At 53.1% G+C, this 21,716-nt stretch overlaps 2 protein-coding genes across 2 annotated transcripts in view; both read left to right on the forward strand.

The window, feature by feature from the left end:
* Nucleotides 1-4,409: 4,409 nt before the first annotated feature.
* Nucleotides 4,410-7,700, forward strand: RASL11A (RAS like family 11 member A). The gene is made up of 4 exons (XM_075563579.1): nt 4,410-4,621; nt 4,814-4,870; nt 6,039-6,118; nt 7,040-7,700. The coding sequence occupies exons 1-4, from the start codon at nt 4,498-4,500 to the stop codon at nt 7,511-7,513; spliced, it is 735 nt and encodes a 244-aa protein (XP_075419694.1). The 5' UTR covers nt 4,410-4,497; the 3' UTR covers nt 7,514-7,700.
* Nucleotides 7,701-10,084: 2,384 nt separating this feature from the next.
* Nucleotides 10,085-21,716, forward strand: part of GTF3A (general transcription factor IIIA) — a 136,405-nt gene continuing 124,773 nt past the window's right edge. Inside the window, exon 1 of the mRNA XM_075563557.1 lies at nt 10,085-10,187. Within this exon, the coding sequence (XP_075419672.1) occupies nt 10,085-10,187 (103 nt within the window). The remainder of the gene's footprint in view (nt 10,188-21,716) is intronic.

Below are 21,716 nucleotides of genomic sequence, written 5' to 3' on the forward strand. Positions count from 1 at the left end.
ACAGCCTCGTGAGTCCGATGGAAGCTCACTGAGAGTCAGAACCCACTCCATGGCAGGGATGCTGGGCTGGTGATCGGGTCTCAGTCACACCGAGTTGTGCTGCTGGCCTGAGACCGTCACCAGTACTGGCGCTTCCCATGTACCTGCCTGCCTGCCTTCTTCTCTCCCTTCCTTCCATCTTTCCTCCCTTTTTATTTCTTCCCTCTCTCCCTCCCACCCTCCTTTTCCTTCCCTTCCTGTCTCTTTCCCCCTTTAGGTGAGACAGGGGCTTGAGCTGGGTGCTTCCCTTCCCCTACACTGGTCTGCTTCTGGTAAAACAGTTGTTTTGGTCAAGAATGAGGGTTCAGAAGAATTCTGGGAATATTCATAAGGGTTCTTCACCCCCTTTGATCTCTGGAATAATTAAAACACCATTTTCACCAATCTTCGCAGTGAGAACCTGGCGGGACAACTCGTGAGCGCATGGGGCGAGTTGCCTCTGCTAGTACTTAGTCACTCTGTCCACAGTTCCCAGCTGGGACTGCTGCCCCTGGTCAGTTGGAGTCAGTCCTCTCTCTCTGCCTCTGCTAGTACTTAGATTGCTGCCCCTGGTCAGTTGGAGTCAGTCCTCTCTCTCTGCCTGCAGGTCCAGTGCCCATGCAGTTGTTGTGCCCTGTGTGTGAGGCCGGCTTATCTGGGGAAACAAATCCAGTGACGCTTGTATAGGGATAAGAAAGAGCTTTACATTAAGAAGGCAGTATATACGAAGCGAGTGCCCAAGCCCAGTCCAACTCAGGTCTTACGTCCGATGCTAGTCCCTAAGCCCCTGTCCAGACTCTTGCAGCCACATGCAATGACACTGGAAGGTCACAGTCTGGTGGGTGCAGTCATGTGGATCTGAGGTGGTTGCAAACGTGGCAGGGCTCTCAGTGGCGGTGAGTTTGGTGTTCAGGTTTGAGTCACCCAGTGGTTGGGGGATCCATAGTTTGGGAAGCCCCTCTGGAGGACACCGTTAGCCACACTTTAGGACCCCATTACCCAAGGTTCAAACGCAGACAAAGTCTCATGGATGGGGTTGCAAGTTAGCACAGAGGTCATGGGGGGGGGGCGTAGCATCTGCGGGGACACGAGGGGCATCTGAGGTCCTGATAATGACCTTGGTGATGATCTGGGTGTCTGAGTACATGTGTGTCCATGGGGAAAATTCCTTGAACTCCATACTTAGGATTTTTACACTTCTCTTTAGGTAGTTCATTCTTTGATTTTTAAAAAGAATTTATATTAGGATATGAAATCCTTGCGAGGTACGATTGCATTTGGATTATTTAAGGATCACTGCAGCAGGGAGTGGGAGATGCCAGGAGACACTGGCAGAGGGATCCAGGTCAGGAGGGATGGGGAGCAGGAGAAACCAAGAGACACAGGAAGCAGAGATGTTAGAACTTGTCATTGATGTGGACGTAAAAGGGGCGACGGAAGGCGGCACAGGGCACCGGCTAGGGCAAGTGGGTGGATGGAGGCATAGGAGACTCGAACCCTGTACCCCTCTCTGGATCCTAGTTCTTCCCAATGTGTCTATGTGTGGCAGTTATATAATCTGTCAACTTGAGGAAGGGGGAGTCTGGCCTGTCAATCAAGTCGCAGTTTGACGACCTCCTTTGGAGACCCAACGGAGATAAATAGCTCACTCGCTCCCTGCACGACATTCCTGTTGACAAGCCACATGGAGCTATGCTGATGGAGCCAGAGCCCTGGAGCTGGAGGAGACCCACACCAGCGCTGAGCTGTTTCCACCGCCACTGGATCCACAAGACTTTCCACCCACTGGCCTGTGACCTTCCTGCACTCGGCGTCCTTGCATGTGTTGTGTGAGTCTGAAGAGGAATTACAGACTGGTACTGTTAGATTTCTCATGTGGGAAATGCCTCAATTCTTGGCTTCGCATGAGAAAGACCACGTGGAAGCCTGGTTTGTGATCTAAGTGGGTGTTTATAATGGATAGAAGTTTCAGGTGTTACCGTTAACTGAACATAGGCATGCTCAGGGCACTGCACACTCACGTGGTGGCCTGAGGCCCAGCCATGCAGAACCTCGGAGGAGCGGGTGGGAAAAAGGGGGTGGATGGTCTCCTGGTTCAGGCTTTTTAGGACCTTCCACTGCGAGGCATGGTCCATGGTGCTGGTTGACCCCATTGGCTGAATTAAGCCCACCTAGCCTAGATTGGGGCCCACCCAGGTATACCGCCCACCTAGGTGTACCGCCCCCATGGCTGGGGGCCTGAATTGGCACATACCTTTTAACCTTTATTGGCTTCCTTTATTGGCTTCTCGTAGCGGCCCTAGACATGGGAAGGAATAACCCCTATCCGGCTACCAAACAGTACTGGCCATGTGGGCTAATATCAGACTTATGGACTTGATCTGGACCGGGCTAGGATGTTTTCTTAATGTACAATTACTCTTTATATAAAGCTGTTTCCTATACACACATGAATATCTATGAATTTGTTTCTCTGGTCTACCCAGACTGACACACGGTGGTAGTTATGTAAGCCTCATCCATGTCCATCCCTTTCTTTGACCCCTGCTCGGCCTGCTCAGTGAAGGACCTATGACTCAGCCACTGTCCCTTCCCCACTGAGAGCCAGCTGCCGGACCATGATGAGATCACAGGGAGCCACGGCACCCCAGACCAGCCAGTGCCTGGTGGGTCTGCCAGGTCACGGCACATGCCTGGAAGAGCCCAGCCAAGGTCAGCCGGGCCTGGCCTAGGTTCAGGTCCCGTCCTACTGCCCTAAGGACTTGGGAGCAACTGTAAGTGATCGTGGTCAGGCAGAAATAGCTCACTGATACAACTCAGAAAGAGACCAAGAACGGGTCAGAGAGCGGGGTAAGGGTGGAGCTGTCCTATAGGCAGTTGGACCGGTGAGGTTGGAACACAGGTGGCCAGAACACGAAGACCTTCTGATGTACAAGGATGAAATCTAAGGACCAAGTCATCGCTCTCTGCTGGGTCCACCTCCCGTGCTGTCCTTCCTAAACTCCACCGCGCTCTGAGAGGTGAATAGATGGACACCTAATGAAGCCAGCGCATAGATCAGTGTGGAGGGTGGAGAGTGAATCCGGAGCCAGCACCCAGCGGAGGGAATGCTCCTGGAAGATGCATTACTGAGTCAATTCAGCCTTGTGAAGGGCTGTTTTGTTCTGATGCTGAGCTGAATGCAGCTGCCGGGGGGTGGGAGGGTATGGGGGGGATGGGGGGCATCACACACTGATCAAGGTTCCTGGGACTGCAGACGGTGAATTCACTCTGCCTACTATGAACTCAGTCTCTCTCTCACCTGACGTCATTCCTCACTCACTCACTGACATCTTCCAACCCCCAGTGTCCCTAGAGGACAGGGGAGAGCTGCCCCTGGGGGTTTCCGAGACTGACGCCTCTGAGGAACAGAAAGCCTCATTTTTCTCCCTCCGAGCTGCTAGCAGTCTCGAACTGCTGACCTTCAGGTGAGCAGCCTAATGGGAAACCCCCAAGCCCCTCCTGTCCTCCACTGATCTCTGAAAATGGGAACATCCCACCACTGACACTGTTGAACAGGAAAACACCCACCTGCTTCTCCTTGCAACGGCAGCCATGAATGCCCAACTCATTGGGCTTTGCCCTCTGGCGGGCATCTTCTGAAGGAGCCCTGGTGTCGCAGCAGGTTAAGCACCAGACTGGTAACAAAGTGCTCGGGAGTACAAACTCAGGAGAAAGATGCCCGCCTTGGAAACCCGATGGGACAGTTCTACCCTGCCCTATAGGGTCCCTACCAGCCAGAATCCATGACAGTGACTCAGGTTATTTGGTTTGGGGTCAAACCCTGGTGGCCCAGCGGGTTTGCTTTGGGCTGCTAACCGGCAGTTCAGATCCACAGCCCAGGAGCAGGGTGTATGCTCGCAGCAGAGTGGGATCCCCCAGGAGCAGATCCGCTCTGCCCTAGAGGGTCGCTGGAGTCAGAAGCCGCTCACAGTGACTTTATAGGACAGTGGGTTTGGTTTGGGCCCTCTGCTGGTGTCTGATCTCCTCCGACCAGGGGCTCCTAGGTTTGCCGCTGCGGAGTGAGGGGCCAGCCGGTCTGGACACTGCGGCCATTCGGGCACAGCCTGGACTTCAGGCGCCCTCCCTCTGAGGTGACTGCAAGCCCAGGGTCCAGGGGAGCGACGGGACCCCTCCCTCCAGTCCGCGGGTCCCGAGAGCGCTCGGCCCATCAGCCGCTCTGCGTCGCAGCCCGGTGGCCGACTGGCAGGGACCTTCAGGGGGTCTCCCCGCGGCTCTGGTGTCCGCTGGCTCCCGGAGAGGGCGTGGCGCGGGCGGAGTCTCACGCGCGGCGCTCCAACCCTTTAAAAGCGCTGGCCCCGCGCTCTGCTCCCGCCCCGCGGTCTGCACCGTCCCGGCGCGCTGCTCCCCAGCCGGACCTCGGGGATCAGGCTGCCCGGCCGCTCTCCTGCCTGGGCGCTGTGCCCGCCGGCCCGCCCCATGCGGCTGCCCAGCATGTCGGGCCACTTTCTGCTGGCGCCCATCCCGGAGGCCGCCGTGGACGGCCCCCCGCCCAAGGACATCAAGCTGGCCGTGCTGGGCTCCGGCCGCGTGGGCAAGAGCGGTGAGTGAGCTGGCCGCGGGACCCTGACCTGGAGGAGCCCCCGCCCCCATGCGCCCCGCCCCCGCCTCCCCTCGGAGCCTCGCCCCCTACCCAAGTCGGGCCGGGTGCGCCTGCGCGGGGCAGAGGCTCGGAGGAGACCCCTCCCGCGCCCTCCAGTCCCAGGTCCCCGCTGATAGTGCCTTTCCTTGGCAGCAATGATCGTGCGCTTCCTGACCAAGCGGTTCATCGGCGACTATGAGGCCAACACAGGTGAGAGCCGTCATCCTGCCTGCTCATGTGGCGAGCAGGGTGGGGTGTGTGTGTGTCCACCCCTTACTGATATACTGCCATCGACTCGATTCGACTCATAGTGACCCCGTGGGACAGAGCAGAGTTCCTGCAAGGGGTCTGCCAGGCGGTCATTCTTTACCGAAGTGGACCGTTTCGTCCTTCCCCGCTGGAGCAACTGGTCCAGGGGTCTGGCCACAGTTAACAGCCTAACTCGTAACCCTCCCCCTGATTAGGTTAAAATGCACCCTCCGCCACCAGGGTCCCAACCCCCCAGAGTCCCGCAGGGCTGCTCCCTAGGGTTTCTGGGATTATGCTGGTTATGGAAGGCGGCCCCGGCTTTCTCCCACGCAGCAGCTGGTGGGCTCCAAAGGCGGACCTTGTAGTGAGCGGCCCAAAACTTAAACCCACTGTGACACAAGGCTTCCTTCTCCTCCATCAGATTAAAGTTCCCACAGGCCCCCAAATCACTGCTGTTGGGTAAATTCTGACACAGAGCAACCCTATAGAACAGGGCAGAATGGCCCCTGTGGGTTTCCAAGACTGTCATTCTAAGGGGGTAGAAAGCCTCATCTTTTCATCTTTCTCCCTCGTGGTTTCGAACCGCAAACCTGCGGTTAACAAGCAGCCCAACACTTAACCACTAGGCTACCAGGACTACTCAACCCACCCACTGCCACGGGATTGATTCAAACTTCCGCCAAACCCTGTAGGAGATAGAACTGCCCACTATGGTTTCTGAGACTGTAAATTAGTAGTTCTCAACCTTCCTAATGCTGCGACCCTTTCATACAGTTCCTCCTGTGGTGACCGCCCCCAACCATAAAATTATTTTCGTTGCTACTTTATAACGGTCATTTGCTACTGTTAAGAATCAGGGACCCCTGTGAAAGGGTCGTTTAACCTCCAAAGGGGTCGGGACCCAGAGTTGAGAACCGCTGCTAAAGGCCTATGGAAGCACAGTCTCATCTTTCTCCCTGGGGAGCCAAGTGGCTGGTGAACTTGAACTACTGACCTTTAGGTTGGCAGCCAGGACACCACCAGGAACCACCACCACCTTTGCCCCTTTGGGCCCCCCCCCTCCCGTCCCATGATGAGATGAGAGTGGGGGGATTTAAAAGCAAACTTCCAACTACCTTGCCTTCTCCAGGCAAGCTGTATTCCCGGCTCGTTTCCGTGGAGGGAGACCAGCTGTCCCTGCAGATCCAGGACACCCCAGGGTGCATCCAGGTAAGGACTTCTGAGAGCAAACAGCTGACCTCAGCCAGACAGTCCAGAGGAGGAAGGCATCACGGGATGCCCCCACGGACCTCATGCATGAGCGAGATGTCTAAGCATGGGATGCATTCCTGTGCAGGAGTAGGGCTGGGGACAAGGGGGGGGGAGCAGGGGTTGAGGTATTGAAGACCCTTCAAGGAGGACGGTTAGAAACAGCGGCTTCCTGTCAGCTACCTTGGCAGGACAGTGAGGGGACGCTTCCCTCTGTAATCCTAGAGGTGGCGGAACTGCTCTGTCTGAGCCTCATTATAAAAGGGGATGGCGTGAAGGGGTCTGGAGGAAGGGTGCTTCCCAAGCAAACACAGCGGAAGTTCTTGGTGACTGGTGGGGGGCCCCCCACCCTCCATCCTTCCTAGCAAGTGGCACATCGTCAGGAATGTGGCTCGATTAACAAGTTACTGATTGCTGTCCCTTGTAGGGAGGAAAGGTCGAGGGGGTGGGAGGACAGAAAGAAGGAATTTGTTCTCAAGAAGTGTGGGCTAAAAATACCACGATGGCTTTGGGAATCGATATTTATCTTGGCTTCCTTTCCAAGCTGTGTTTATCATGAGTGCTTCCCTAAAACCCAGCCCTTCTGCCTTGGAAGGCCGCCTGGAATCCAGGCTGCAGCCAGCCCCGCTCGCTGCCCATGGCCTGCCAAGAGAGGGGTTTAAAAATAAGGCTTCGGTTAGGACCCCTCAAGCCATGCCTGTGAATGGTCGTGCTCTAGATCAAAGGCTCCTTTCTGACTGGCTGGGTGGAATCCATTCACATACAAGTGCCCTCTCTTTCTCTCTTTCTGCAAGTTTTCTCCCAGGGCGACTTTGAGGTTTTTTAGTGGGCGCTCTCCCACTGCAATGGGCTTCCTTGATCCCCAACTCCTGATCTTCTCAGGTGCACGACAATCTGGCCCAGCTGGCCGACTCCCTGTCCCGCTGTGTGCAGTGGGCTGAAGGCTTCCTACTCGTCTACTCCATCACCGACTACAGCAGCTACCAGGCCATCCGGCCCCTCTTCCAGCACATCCGGAAGGCCCGGCCGGACTCCAGGGCCCCCGTTGTCATCGTGGGCAACAAGGGCGACCTGCTGCATGCCCGGCAGGTACAGACGGACGAGGGCCTCCAGCTGGCCAACGAGCTGGGCAGCCCGTTCCTGGAAATCTCCACCAGCGAGAACTCCGACGACGTGGGCCAGGTGTTTCAGCACCTCTGCAAAGAGGTGAGCAGGCTGCACAGCCTGTCCAGCGACCGGAGGCGCCCCTCCGTCATCCCACGGCCCCGGTCCCCCAACATGCAGGACCTCAAAAGACGCTTCAAGCAGGCGCTGTCGTCCAAGGTCAAGGCCCCCTCTGCCTCGGGCCTGGGTTGAGCTGTCCACGGCACTGCCGCTGCGCAGCTGCCGAGATGGACCTCTCTGCGAACCGTGTACTCAAGAGTTTATTTTTCTACTGAGATGACGGGGTTGCACATATGTCTTTCCGGGACGTGGTTTAGAACTCAGTGGAGTTTAGTTTCCTGTTTGTTTGTGTTTTAATAAAATAAGCTTTTCTCTTCTTGCTTTCTTTTCTGGGACAGCTAGCCACTGTCCTATTAAAGGCAAAACGGCCGCGCTGCCCCTTCCCTTCTAACTGCCTTTTTATAGAGCCCACGCTTGCATGGGGCCTGCACCGGCTGGGGTTGGCCCTGGGTCTGAACTGTGACGATGGACTGTGGGAGGGAGCGGTTAAGGCACTGGGACTGGTCGTGTGGGGGCCGGAGCCGGGGGCTGAGACAATGTGGGGAGGGGAGGAGTGGTGTGTCGGACGGAAGGATTCCTTTAATCAGGGCCGTTGCTGACCTAAAACGGGCACCGTGACATCCTCCAGGGCAGTGGGGTGCGTTGGGCGTTGTGAGGAAGAGAAGCTGGAAATCCTGAGTAACATGACTTTACCGGTGCTCACTGGTTTAATGTTACCTTCTTTGCCCACGGAGGAGCCCTGGTGGCGTAGTGGTTACACGTTGGGCTGCTAACCATAAGATCAGCAGTTCAAAACCACCAGCTGCTCCTTGGGGAAAAGATGGGGCTGTCTACTCCCGTAAAGGATTATCGTCTTAGAAACCCACCGGGGCAGTTCTGCCTTTCCTAGAGGGTCACTTGCTCTGAGTCTGAACTGGCTCAACGGCAGTGGGCTTTGGGGAGGCCTGGTGGTCTAGTGGGTTATGAGTTGGGCTCATAACCACAAGGTCAGCAGTTCAAACCCACCAGCTGCTCTGAGGGAGAAAGATGAGGCTGTCTGCCCCAGTAAGGATTTATAGCCTCAGAAACCCACAAGGGCAGTTCTACTATGTCCTATAGGGTCCCTATGATATGGAATTGACTCAGTGGCAGGGGGCGGACCCACATTGAAACCAAAATCCTTTCCCAAGGAGTGGACCCCTCATCCCTGCCTGACCACCACCCCCCAATCCAGGGGTTGCCTCAAGATTATCTCTGTCTCCATTGTCAGCAATCCCTTTCTCTCTCCACTCTTCCTGAAGGGCCTCCCCACATCCTTATGACTCTGACCCAGACTTGGACACCCCTACCTTGGTCTATTGGCCTCTGGAATGCCAGCCCTCTAGATCCATTTTTGAGGTTAAGTGTTGGGCCACTGTCGAACTGCAAGGTCAGAAGTTCGATCTCACCAGCTGCACTGCAGGAGGAAGACGAGGCTGTCTGCCCCCTTCAAGCGTTATAGCCTTGGACACCCCAGGGAGCAGGTCTACTCTGTCCATAAGGGGAGCTAGGAGTCAGATTGGGCTCCCTGGCAGTGGGCTTTGCTTGTGTTTTAAAAAGTCTGCTTTCAAGGAGCCCTGGTGGTACAACAACTAAGTGCTGGGCCGCTAACTGGAAAGCCGGGTCTTGAACTCGCAGCGGCTCCCAGGGGGCGAGCCCTGGAGGTCTGCTCCTGTGAAGGAAGGTGGCCAGGGGTTTCGGTGGGGCAGCCCTACCAGAAAGTTCACGGGGAAATGAGATGGAAGAGCATGAAATCTTCCACAAGCTTTTTGAAGCCCCTTGTGTAATATACACATGTATGCATGTGTGTGTATATAGTGTATACATGTATGTATATGTGTACATATAAAATTGCCAAGGTTCAGCTGGTGAGACTGAACTGCTGACCCTGTGGTTAGTAGCCCAATGCTCAACCTACTACATCATATAGTATATTTATATGTATAAACACATATATGTACTATATACATGTATATAATATGTGTGTATACATTTATACACACAGGGACTTCAGAAACTTTGTGGAAAAAATTCATGATCTTTTCAGCTCATTTTCCATGAACGCTTGAAGCCCCCTCCTGTGTGTATGTACGTGCTTCGATGGATGTGTTCTGACTCAGCCACTCTGTAGGGCAGCGGTTCTCAACCTTCCTCACGCCGCGACCCTTGAATACAGTTCCTCATGTGGTGGTGATCCCCCAACCATAACAACATTATTTTCATTGCTACGTCCTCACTGTCATTTTGCTACTGTTGTGATTCGGGCGACCCCTGTGAAAGGGTTGTTTGACCCCAAAAGGGGTCGCAACCCAAGTGTTGAGAACTGCTGCTCTATAGGGTTTCTGAGACTGTCCATCTTTATGAGAGCCAAAAGCTGCCTCTTTCTCCTGCATTCAACTGAAGAGATCAAGCTGCTGACCTCGCAGCTGGCAGTCCAAATGTTTACCTGACGGCACCAGTAGGACTTTGTTTTACATGCATGTATATATGTATTTATATATACACACACAACACCTAACAACATATAGACACACACACACACACACAGGGGCTTCACAACGTTCGTGGAAATTTCCCAGTAATTTCCCATTTCCATGAGCCTTGGAAGGCCCCACACACAAGCTCTCAGGTCCTGCATGGTAGGGAGCCAGCCTCAGGTGCAGTAAGGGGAGGTCCAGGTGCACCATGGGAGCTGAGGCGCTATCCGAGATGTCCCAGGCCGCTGGACACCGGCCCCACGTGACCCCACAGGAAGGCCAGGGTTTGCTGACCGGACAGCCTGTGGAAGGTGGGTTGGGTCCGGCTGCTCCTGGGGGAACGAAGTGACGGTTTGCTGCCAGGAAGAGAGTCCCCAACCCAACCCCACTGCTGTCAAGTCGATTCCAACTCAGAGTGACCCGAAAGCAGGCTTCTGAGCCTGTCAGCCTTGACGGGCGCATAGACCCTCGTCTCCCTCTTTGGAAGCGACGGGTGGGTTTGAACTGCAGACCTCGTGGTTAGCAGCCCAGTGCATAGCTCACAGCATCACCAGGGCTCCTCCCTGAAGAAACCGCCTGGGGCAGCTCCACTCCGCCCACCCTGGCAGTCTCTATGTGGTGGAATCAACGCTGTGGGCGCGCTGGTTTGTGCTCATGGGCATCAAGAAGCCCTGCTGGACGCTCTCACCTGATAACTGAGAAGTTGGTGGTTGCACTTCTGAAGAGGAAAGGCCTGGCCACTTTCCCTGAGAAGATGGCAGCATAGGACACCCTCTGGGTGGGGCAGTTCCTTCTCTCCGTTGGGGTCACGTGAGTCAGAGCTGAGGTGACAGCAGTGGCGGAGATCCAAGCCAATCTCCCTTCTGCTCTTTCCAAAACAGGGAAGGCAGAGCAACAGGGAAGGCAGAGCAACAGGGAAGGCAGAGCAACAGGGAAGGCAGAGCAACAGGGAAGGCAGAGCAACAGGGAAGGCAGAGCAACAGGGAAGGCAGAGCACCGGAGATGTGTGTGCCATTGTTCTGCTAGGGGGACACAGCACTGAAAACTTGGATAGGTCTGGAGGGGGCAGTGTCTGCCTCTTTTCACCTCGCAGTCCTATCTTAGCTCTCAGGTGTGGTCCAGAGAGTGAGCATCTACCTCCACCCTCACCCGCTTGTTTCTCTTCATTGCCTGCCTAGCCCCTGCCACCATCAGAGGGTTTGTCTTGGAAATGCAAGCAGCAAGGCACACTCACACTCCTGGTTGGTGCAGTGATTAATTCTCCTCCCAGAACGCTGCAGGGGTTGATTTAATTACCAGGGCTATTAGTGGGGCTCTGGAGAAATGGAGGCCAAAGTCCAGTATGTCCTACAAACATGCTGTACTCCACATGCATCCAGGGATCGCAAATTTGGATCACGGAAAAGTTAATCAGCATAATAAAAGGACATCCCATTTGTTCTGCAAGAGTTCAAAAGTTTATTGCTATCTCTTTGTGGAACTGGGTTAAAACGAGTGGATGTGGAAGCAGTCGGTGTGAAAAACCAAGCCAATAGGACGCTGGTTTTCAGTCATGGGTTAGGGGCTCACATGGCTTTGTTCTTTGCACGTGTTCTTATTTCAACTTCTCATGGTGCCAAGCTGCTGCTTAGGCTGGGTTCTCGAGAGAAGCAAAACCAGGGATGCTTACTTACATAGGTTTATGTCCAGAGAGGTTTACGTTGAGCGAAGGTTCACACAGCTGTAGAGGTGGGCAAGTTTCAAGTCTGTGGGTCAGATGTCAAGGTGGAGCTTTCTGACTGACGTTGCTGCAGCAGGACCTGCTAATCGCAGACTTGGCAGGTCAGACAGTAAGTACACTTGTGGCTACAGAGGCTCATGGATTCAAAATCAGATGTCAGGTGGCAAGCTGCAGACATCTCCCAAGATCAGCAGGCAAGCAGCAGGCTGCTGGCTCCAAGTCCGAAGAATGTGAAGCCAGAGATGAAAGTCAGGTGTGAGATCCAGACCCAGCAGAAAGTAAGCAAACTTTTCCTAGTGTTCAACTATATTGGAAGTGAGCCACAGCCTCACGGAGATATTACTACAGCTGAGCTACCAAATCACTCAGAATCCTGCCTAGCCAAGTTGACACAGGATCTTAACCATCACTGCTACCAATCCGATTTTAAAAGGCACAGATCTGAGGGGAAGTAAAAAAGTATTCCTACTTGTTTTTTCCCCCAGTTTATAAATGCACAGGTTTATTCCAGACAAAGTGTATTTACAAACATATTTCTGGGATCAGTGGCTTGTGGCAGTTAAGTTCTCTCATCAATCCTCTTGTCTTCGTCTCATAAAGGCTGGTCATGGGGGTCCACCCAGAGGTATCTTGGAGGAAAGGCCTGGCGACAGACTTCCACAAGCCAGCCATTAAACACCTTTTGGAGGTAGGGTGGTGTTTGACCCAATGGTCTGGGACCCTGTGGGTCGCCACAAGTCAGCATCGACCACGACCATTGGTTGTGAGTGTGGCATGAGGGGGTAGGGAGTGAGTTGACCTGGCCTCCGGCACCCCCTGGCCAAACTGATCCTTCCCAAGGCTCTCCTTGAATCTGCCGGAACATTGCTGAGCACTTCCAGGGAAGCTGTGGCCTGGACTGGAGGAGGGGCCCATCGTTTTCTAAGGTGCTGAGCCTGTGGACACCTCCTCTGGGCCCTCTCTCCTCAGAGCGTTCTCCTCTCTGCCCTGGCCCACCCCGGGGGGCAGCCCCTACAGTGCCTTGGTGATTCATGGTAGCAGGCAGAAGGAGTGGGTGCCAACAGTCCCCGAGGCTGAGGGGAAGCCAGACCAGACATAGGAAACTTGGGGAGCTCTTGCTCCTCCCTGCCGCTGTCTGTCTGTACAGGAAGGCTCATGAAGCTGCCTGTGTGTGGGTATGGTGTGACTCTGTGTGCATGTATGTATGTATAAACTGCAGTGTGTCTGCAGGTGTGGTGTGCACGCAGTGTGTGTATGTGTGTATGCCATGTGTGCAGTGTATTCAGTATGTGTGCAGTGCATGTGGTTTGCAGTGTGTGCGTGCATGTGTGTGCACATGTATGAAATGCGGTGTGTCTGCAGGTGTGGTACACAGTGTGTGTGGTGTGACCGTGTGTGTGTGTGGTTTCTGGGTGTGATGTGATGTGTGTGCATGCTTCGTTCACAGTGTTACCAGGGCTCAGCACCAGCAGGAAGTCCTTCGACCACTGGGTCACTGCACTGGTTGTCCCCAAGCTCACTCAGTCCAGGCACACAGGACCCTCTCTTTACCGCCAGGCCACAGAATACCAGAGGAAGCCAACACATCCTCTCTGATTCTTCCTGGGGGCTCAAATGGCAGGAGGATTTGTAAGCATCCTGTGAATGATCTAGTGACAATCGTTCATCCTGTTTTTTTCCAAGCAGCCAGTCAAACCACGCCTCCTCAGTGACAAGCCAACCAGACACCCACTTGCATGGACAGATTCCTGGGTGGGTGGGGGCGGGGCGGGGCGAGCAGCGCCTTCCAGCTTGTCAGAGCACCTTGCCCTCCCCACTGCTGTTTCCAGCCTCTTGGCAGACTTTTCCCGGAAGGCATCATGTGCCCCCTCCCCCGCCTCATCCTCCTGTCTCATCCCCTCCATGTCTGCAGGCTGACTCATGCCTGTTGGAGCCAGAGGGCAGACAAAACCAGCTCCCTCTGTCCTCTTAAAAAATATGAAAAGCAAAAACCCTTTCTGTTATGAATTGTGTGGACGACTTTCCACTCAACAACTCAGACACAGCTGCATGTCATTAATTGACCCCCCACTCAATGATGGACAGCCCCCATCTCAATGATGGACCACCCGCCTACCCTGCCGCCTGCCTGCGTGTTCTCCCTGCAGTCGCCTGTCTTGTCTGTGCCTTCCGAACTTAGTCCTTGGGTCCCCTGGACCATTTGATCCTCCAGGTTGGTTGTTCTGATGTAGGGTGAGTTCAGATGCAATCCTGAAGGGGTGACCAAAGGCCTTGGTCTCGGGGGTCTGGTCAGTGTCGATCTGACCAGTAAACCTGCTCTCTTGCCCGGTTTTCAGTTTCCTGGGGGTCTTCTTGAATCTCCATTGGGCTTTTTATCTATGCCGCGAGGCAGGCAGCCCATTCTTCCCTGCTGTGACCCCGGGCTCCTGCCAGGGAGAGTTTACCTCCTTCTCATTCCTGGGGCAGGGCCTTGTTTCGTTCAGCCATGTCCTCTACCGGGGGCTCCTTCTGCCCATCAGAATCTTAGCCAGTCTGCAAATGCCACCGCCGCTGAGCAGCCTCCTGGGATCTCCTCCCACAGCCCTGAGCACATGCCATCCATTGCAGGCCTTCAGTCAGGATTGACTGGATGAGGGAATGAACGACAACCAGAATAAAGTACCCTTTATGTCCAGTGTCACAGAATATGTTGATTGCCCCTTTATTGCCCACAAGGCTCCTGGGGGCACTCACGGTTAGGTGTTCAACTGCTACCCAAAGGCTGTCAGTTCTAACCCACCCAGGGGCTCTGCGGGAGAAAGACCAGGCAGTCTGCTTTGGCCAATATGGCGGCCTGGAAAATACTCTGGGCTCGTCCCACATGGTCGCACTGGTCTCTGCGAGCCAGCATGGTTTCTAAGGCAGCCACAGGCAGAGCATGGTGGCAGTTTGGACTTGGAGTGACAGAGCACCGGGCACCAGAGGCCTTGGAGAGCCTCTGGTCAGAGGGAGGTGGGCAGGTGTCGGTGGTCAGAGGCTGAGCTGAACTGGGCATCTTTGGGGGGACAGAGCTGTGCCCTGTGGGGCCCTCTGTTTTGCCTCACCTGCACTCTGAAGCCTTGGGGGTGAGCTTGATGAGCTGAGTGTGTGTGGGAGGGAGAATGTATGAGTGTGTGTGAGTAGGTATGTGTGTGTGTGGGTGAGTGGGGTAACAGGATGTGACTGGCTGTAGGTGTGTGTCTGGCTGAGTGTGAGTAGGTGTGTGTGACTGTATATGTGTGAGTGCGTGTGTGAATGAGAATGTGTGAGTGTGTGTGAGTAGGTGTGTATGTCTGTGGGTGAGTGGGTGTAACTGGGTGTGACTGGCTGTAGGTGTATGTCTGCCTGTGTGTGTGTGCATGCGCGTGTGCAGCATTCTCAAGTCCGAGCTGTGTAGCAGCCCTTCAGCTGGACGCACGGGGGGTGAGGGAGGCGGCTTGCACACGCTCGCTCTTCCAGGTGTGTGCAGAGAGCCAAGGAGAGCAGGGCAGAGCGTGGGAGCCAGCCCCTGCCCGCCTGGCTCCATGTCACTGGCTGCGATGCCACCCCGTCTTGCTCTGTGGCCACCACCCCTGTTTGTTCTACCGGTTTTCCGTCAGGTCGTGGTGACAATCCAGAGACCACTTGCTCTCCATCCAACCCTCCATCTGCCCGGCCATTCATGCCCCGCATCGCCATGCCCTCCGGCAGGGCAGCACCTTGTAGTCTACCTGCGCCTGGAGCGTCCCACCACCACGTCCCCTTTCCCCAGCTCACAGCTCCCAAGGTCAGCACTGGTACCCCACCCTCACTTTACAGGAGAAGGAGGGGGGCTGGTGATTGGAGTGGGGGTTGTATGCACAGAAGGTCAAGGTCTTGCCCAAGACTCCTGTGTTGGTCTGGGTTGACTAGAGAAACAAATCCATGGACACACAGATGTGTATAAGAAATAGCTTTATATAAAGAACAATTGTATATTGAGAAAACATCCCAGCCCAGTCCAGATCAAGTCCATAAGTCTGATATTGGCCCGTATGTCTGACACCAGTCTATAAAGTCCTCTTCAGACTCACGAAACACATGCAATGACGCCGAGTGCAGGAAGATCACAGGCCTGTGGGTGGAAAGTCTTGTGGATCCAGTGATGGTGGAAGCATCTCAGGGCTGGCGTGGGTCTCCACGTGGCTCCTCCAGCTCCAGGGCTCTGGCTGCCATCAGCCTAACTCCATGTGGCTTGTCAGCAGGAATGTTTTGCAAGGAGTTGAAGCAGAGAGATTGTGTCTGGCCTTCAGTGAGCTATGGATCTCCATTGTGCTTCTAAATGAGGCCATCAAGCTGTGACCTGATTGATGGGCTAAACTCAACCCCTTCACTCTTAATAGTCTCAAGTTGACACCAGATGATGTAACTGCCACAGCTCCCTTCTGGTAAGGGTGCAGATGCAGAATGAGACCAGGCACTCTGCTTCAGGGTCCATGTTCACCCACCAGGCTGCATGTTCAGGGTCCATGTTCACCCACCAGGCCCCTTGTCAGCAGAGAAGGTCCTTCTGCCCACCAAAAGAGGACAGAGCACCCCCAGGTGCAGGACGGGGGGTTGAGAGCTCAGCTCGAGGCCTTAAGCAGTCCTCTCCTCTGCAGGGGCTGAGAGCGCTGTCTTCCTGAGCCGCCCCCAGGCCCTGCTGAAGAGGACAAGATTCAGGCTGGGGTCCTAGGTGTTTGGAACAGGGGACACACCCTTCTGCTCAACCAGGGACTTGTGGCAAAGGCACGATGGCCAGTCCTTCTCCCATGGTTCTGGGCACAGGGCTCACTGTGGGGGTGTGGTAGGGGGATCTGAAGAAGACCTGGGGCCTGGGAGGAGGCTGGCATGGAGAGGCCTCCGGTACCGATATACAAATGGCCCCCTGCGGGCTCTCCAGTCCCTGCACCCAACCAGGGGCCTGCCCTATCCGTGTATTACGGCTGCCGCAAGCAGTCCCTGCCTTCCTTCAGGGGTTCCCTGACTAAGCCTGTGTGCAGTCAGGGGTGACAAAAGTCACGTATCTCGCTCTCCATCCTTCTCTTCCTCTGTCTCTCTCCCTCTCTCGCCTCTTTCTCCCTCTCCCTCTCTCTCCTCCCCTTCTCTCTCTCTCTCTCCCCCCCTCTCCCCCCTTTTCTTTCTCCCTCTCTTCCCTTGCCCACCCTCTTAGTTTTGATCATTGCCTTTTATTATTAGAAGGAGCCTTTGTGGTGCTGGGGACTAAGCTGATAAACACCAGGTCAGTGGTTCAAACCCACTAGCTGTTCCGTGGGAGAAAGAGGAGGTTGTCTGGGACAACCTTGGGGTCCCTTCTGCTCAGTCACGAAGGGGTCGCCAGCAGTCAGAATTCCCTCGGCGGCACGGAGCTGCTGTTGCTTTGACATTGTGTCCTGTCTTTCGTTGATACGTGTGGCATCAACCCCATCAAACATTGTTACCATTGTTGCACGACTACATCAACTTTTGAAGGGATTTTGAATATAGGAGCACACGTTCATTTACCTACATAGTCATACATGCTTCAGCCGTTGATTCTTTCCTGTCAATTCACATTTCCATCCCGCAGCATTTTCATTCTGCATGCAGATTTCCTCTAACATGTCGTGTATGCTGGCAATCCTTTCCACCAGCTTTTGTATGTCAGAAAAGCCATGCTTTTACCTTGTTTTTGAAACACACACACACACACACACACACACACACATGGGGTTTGCTTTTGAGGCACTGGAGGTGGGGTTTTATGAGAAGCATCTTTCCCAATCTAATCTCTCTCTGTCTCTGGGGGTTGGAAGCACTGTGTATAAGCTCACAGATACATTTTGATACACACATCCCTAAAGCACTCATACGTCCTGGGCTATTAATTTGCTCAAGCAATGTAATCACATCTGGAATGGCAGCTGCCATTGGAGTCACCACCTGGTTAAGTTTACGATAATCCACTGTTATTCTCCCAGTCTGCACCTATGGCCCCTGGGGAGTTCCTTACCAGACTTTAACTGAAGACCAAAAAAGATGTGCTTGGTTTGTGGATGGCTCTGCACGATATGCAGGTGCCACTCGTAAGTGGACAGCGGCAGCACTACAGCCCCTTTCTGGGATCTCCCTAAAGGACACTGGTGAAGGGAAATCTTCCCAATGGGCAGAACTTCAAGCAGTGCACCTGGCCGTTCAGTTTGCATATAAGGAAAAATGGCCAGATGTGAGACTGTATACTGATTCATGGGCTGTGGCTTGGCTGGATTGTCAGGGAATTGGAAAGACCATGATTAGAAAATTGGTGACAAGGAGGTGTGAGGAAGGGGTATGTGGATAGACCTCTCTGAGTGGGCCAATAAAGTAAAAGTAATTGTATCTCATGTGAATGCTCACCAAAGGAGTACCTCTGAAGAGGAGGACTTTAATAATCAAGTGGATAAGATGACACGCGCTGTGGAGACTGGTCCTAGTTCCTCTGCTACTCCTGTTATCGCCCAATGGGCACATGAACAAAATGGACATGGTGGCAGGGATGGAGGTTATGCATGGGCACAGCAACATAGACTTCCACTCACCAAGGCTGACTTGGCCACTGCCACTGCTGAGTGCCATTGTGATAGATAGATATATAATACAAGAAATGAACAGTTACATTATAAAGCAGTTCAAATGGCTCAGTGCAACTCACTCCCGTGAGAGAGTTGTGAGACACTAGCAGTCCTTTCAGTCTTGAGAGCTGCCAGTTCCTTCTCTGTAGAGAGAGCTGGGCTACATATACACAGGCTGCAAACAGCAAGGCAGGTCACCAACTGTCACCAACTAGATGTACATTCCAATCCTGTGGGCTTAAAGGGACCTCAACTTACAGCGACACAGTCCACAGGCTAGGCATCCCACAGGTGGTGTGCCCTTTAAATTGAGGCACAGACCAAGCAAGGCAGCTGCACGCTCATCCGATGATTAAAGAGCAAGAGACAAGAAAGGTGAGGCTCACCGAGCCATTTATCTCTCCACCCTTCAATGAATCCCACTTGTGTTTATCGGCTAGGCTAGTACAATAAACTATCGCAATCCTTAAAAGAAGTGGACGGTGTTGGCCAATCGTCAGGTTGGGTGTGAACTGCATTCTTGGAAGGGCCTGGATGATGAGGATCTCCTCCGGAAGCCGGAGGGGTGTTTCTGTCGGGAGATCGTTGAGGGTCGTCTGTATAGTCCCTTCCTGTGCTTTCACACTGAAGTGCATTCTAAGAATGATTAGACGCACCCACCACCAGCTGGCAGTGAGTGGGAGCCATTGTAACTTGGTGATGGCAATGGCATAGGTGGGTCGGGCTCTTCGCTAAGCATTCTCAGATATTATATCCTTTGTCCCCCAATAGCCAGGGGGCAGTGCCATTTTAAAAATGAGGACATCGAGGCTTAGAAAAGTGAGGGTGGAGGGATTTGCCTAAGGTCCTGTAGTTAGTAAAGTGCTGATCATTCAAGTCAAAATCATTTCTTCCTCTCTGCCCTCCCTCTCTCTGCTTCTCTCTCTCTTCTCATTTCCCCCAACAAATATTTATTGCTGTGTCTATGGAGACCGTGACGGGCCGAGTGGCTCCTTGTGGGGTGCGGTTCCTTGTAAGGCTGTGGGGAATGGGGAGTTCATCACGATGCATACAAGAAGGGAGAAAATGTTCTGCAACCGAAGGGGTTGCGGATTGCACAACTCTCCCTGAGGTGGTTGAGCTATTGAACTGTGTGATGTGTGAACTATCTGCCAATAACATGGTTTAAAAAACATGTACACAACTTCAGATTTCATCTCTTTGTATCTAACAAATCACTTGAGTTTAACCAAGAAAAAAATTGCTTCTTGCATCTTGGCTGCTAACTGAAAGGCCAACAATTCAAACCCACCAACCATTCGACGGGAGAAAGCTATGGCTGTCTGTGCCCACAAGGACGACAATCTTAGAAACCCCAGGGGGGTGCTGTGCTTTGTCCTGTGGAGCTGCTGTGATCTGAATCAACTTCATGGCAGTGGGTTTCAGCTTTCCTGCCCTGGCTGATGAAGACTTTCAGGTTATCGAGTGTCTTAGGCTGTATTCACGGGAGACAGGAGACGGGTATAGTTACATGTGTATCCACACCGAGATGCACAACAAGAGAGTGGCTCACCATGTTGTAGAAGCAGGAAAGACCAAGTCAGACATGTTCCAAGTTTGTGGGCCAGGTGTTAGTCTGGAGCAGCGGTTCTCAACCTGTGGGTTGCAACCCCTTTGGGGGTTGAACAACCCTTTCACAGGAGTCACCCAATTCATAACGGTAGCAAAATTACAGTAATGAAGTAGCAACAAAAATAAATTTATGGTTGGGGGGTCACCACCCCATGAGGAACTGTATTAAAGGATCGCAGCATGAGGGAGGTTGAGAACCACTGGTCTGGAGGCTTCTCCTGATTCTCATGGCTGACGTGGGTGATGATTGGCAGGAAGATGATAGGCAGTTAGCTGCAGAGGCAAATGAATCCAAGGTTGGCAGGCAAGATAGCAGGCTGGTGATGACTCCCAGAATTGGCAGGCAATATGGCAGGCTCCAGTCCAAAGACTCAGTTGCAGCATCCATACCTAGCAAAAAGCAAGCAAGATTTTCTACTGCATCCACTTATATTGGAAGCAAGTCACGTCCCTAAGGAAACTTTCACTTGATTACATCAGGGCTGTGACCTGAGTAAGGTTGTTGTTATGTTTCCCCCCCCCCCCACCCAATCTTCTTACAATTTACTAATTGTCATTACATTGTATTAGGTCAGGTCAAGGGAGAATTGGGGGATTACGAGGCATTAACTGCCAAACCCTTGAGGATCTTGGCTCAGCCAAGTTGACATAAAACTCGACTATAACTTTATTGCTTGACTGCTAACTGGAAGGGTGGAAGGGTAGAGTTCACCCAGAGACAACTCAGGAAAAGTGTACAGAAATGGACTCCTGAAGAGTCAGCCATTGGACACTACAGAGCACAGGTCACCATGTGTCCTACCTGACTCTGACAACACTTGTTGCTGTGTGTCCTCAAGTGGATCATAAGTCATAGCAACCCCATGTGATAAAGTACAATAACCCCATTGGGCTTTCTAGACTGTGATCTTTGTAGGAGCAGGTATCCAGGTCTTTATCCTGAGAATATCCTGGGTAGATTTGAACAGTGAACTCTTTGGTTAGCACCTGAGAGCTTAATTGTATGACCAGAGCTTGCAACACCAGGGTGAGCTTAAAAGAAAAGCCCCATTACTAAGGTACTTTTCCTCGTTCATACATGCATGTGTTAGTTCCAAACAAAAGCGTATAAACACATCTCTGCAACCTTTGGATGGCTGCAGACAGATTGCCTCAGCAATACGTTTGTCCTAGTCTCTTTAATACACTTCCCTCCATAAAAACAAAAACCTAAGCAAAACAGTGGCTTCCAAGGGGATCTGCTCGGTCCGTTCAATTCAAGGTCAGGAAGTCAGCTTAGAAGGTTGTGGTGATGTTTGTTCTTTATTCCTGATAGATTTTCTTGCAGGACACAGGATCACTGAGTTAGTTAGTTTATTGTGCCCACCTGGCTGATAAACTCATGCGGGGTTAATTGGCGAGCAGAGAGATAAATGACTCGGTGAGCCTCACCTTTCTAGTTCTCGGGTCTCTTGCTTTGTGATGGTCGGACCAGGGTGCAGCTGCATTAGTCAGTTCCCTGCTTCAGCTGGCAAGGTTCACTTCCTGCAAGACATCCCTGAGGAGAAGCCGCATGGATCTACCCCGATGCAGCCCTGGGTGCTGGAGCAGTCGTGTGAAGACCCCTGCCAGCGCTGAGATGCTTACACGCTCACTGACTCAGCTTTCCTCCTGTAGTCAGCGTCATTGCGTGTGTTTTGTGAGGTGGAGGAGAACTTTGTGGATTGGTGTTGGACATATGAGTTAATGGGTTAATGTTGAGCTTGTGGGCTTGGGCAGCACTGGGTTGGGATGTTTTCTTGATGTGCACTTCTCCTTTATATTAAACTCTCTCTTATACACGAGTTTCTGTGGATTTGTTTCTCTACAGTACCCAGACGAACACAATCACCATGGACCTTATTAGGAAGAAATTTTAAGAAAAT

Source organism: Tenrec ecaudatus, chromosome 11, assembly GCF_050624435.1.
Source record: "Tenrec ecaudatus isolate mTenEca1 chromosome 11, mTenEca1.hap1, whole genome shotgun sequence".
Lineage (NCBI taxonomy): Eukaryota > Metazoa > Chordata > Mammalia > Afrosoricida > Tenrecidae > Tenrec > Tenrec ecaudatus.

Coding starts and splice junctions, on each gene's coding strand:
- RASL11A (XM_075563579.1), top strand. CDS start 4,498: ATGCGGCTGCCCAGCATGTCGGGCCACTTTCTGCTGGCGCCCATCCCG. Junction 4,622..4,813: donor CGGCCGCGTGGGCAAGAGCG/GTGAGTGAGCTG, acceptor TTTCCTTGGCAG/CAATGATCGTGCGCTTCCTG. Junction 6,119..7,039: donor ACACCCCAGGGTGCATCCAG/GTAAGGACTTCT, acceptor TGATCTTCTCAG/GTGCACGACAATCTGGCCCA.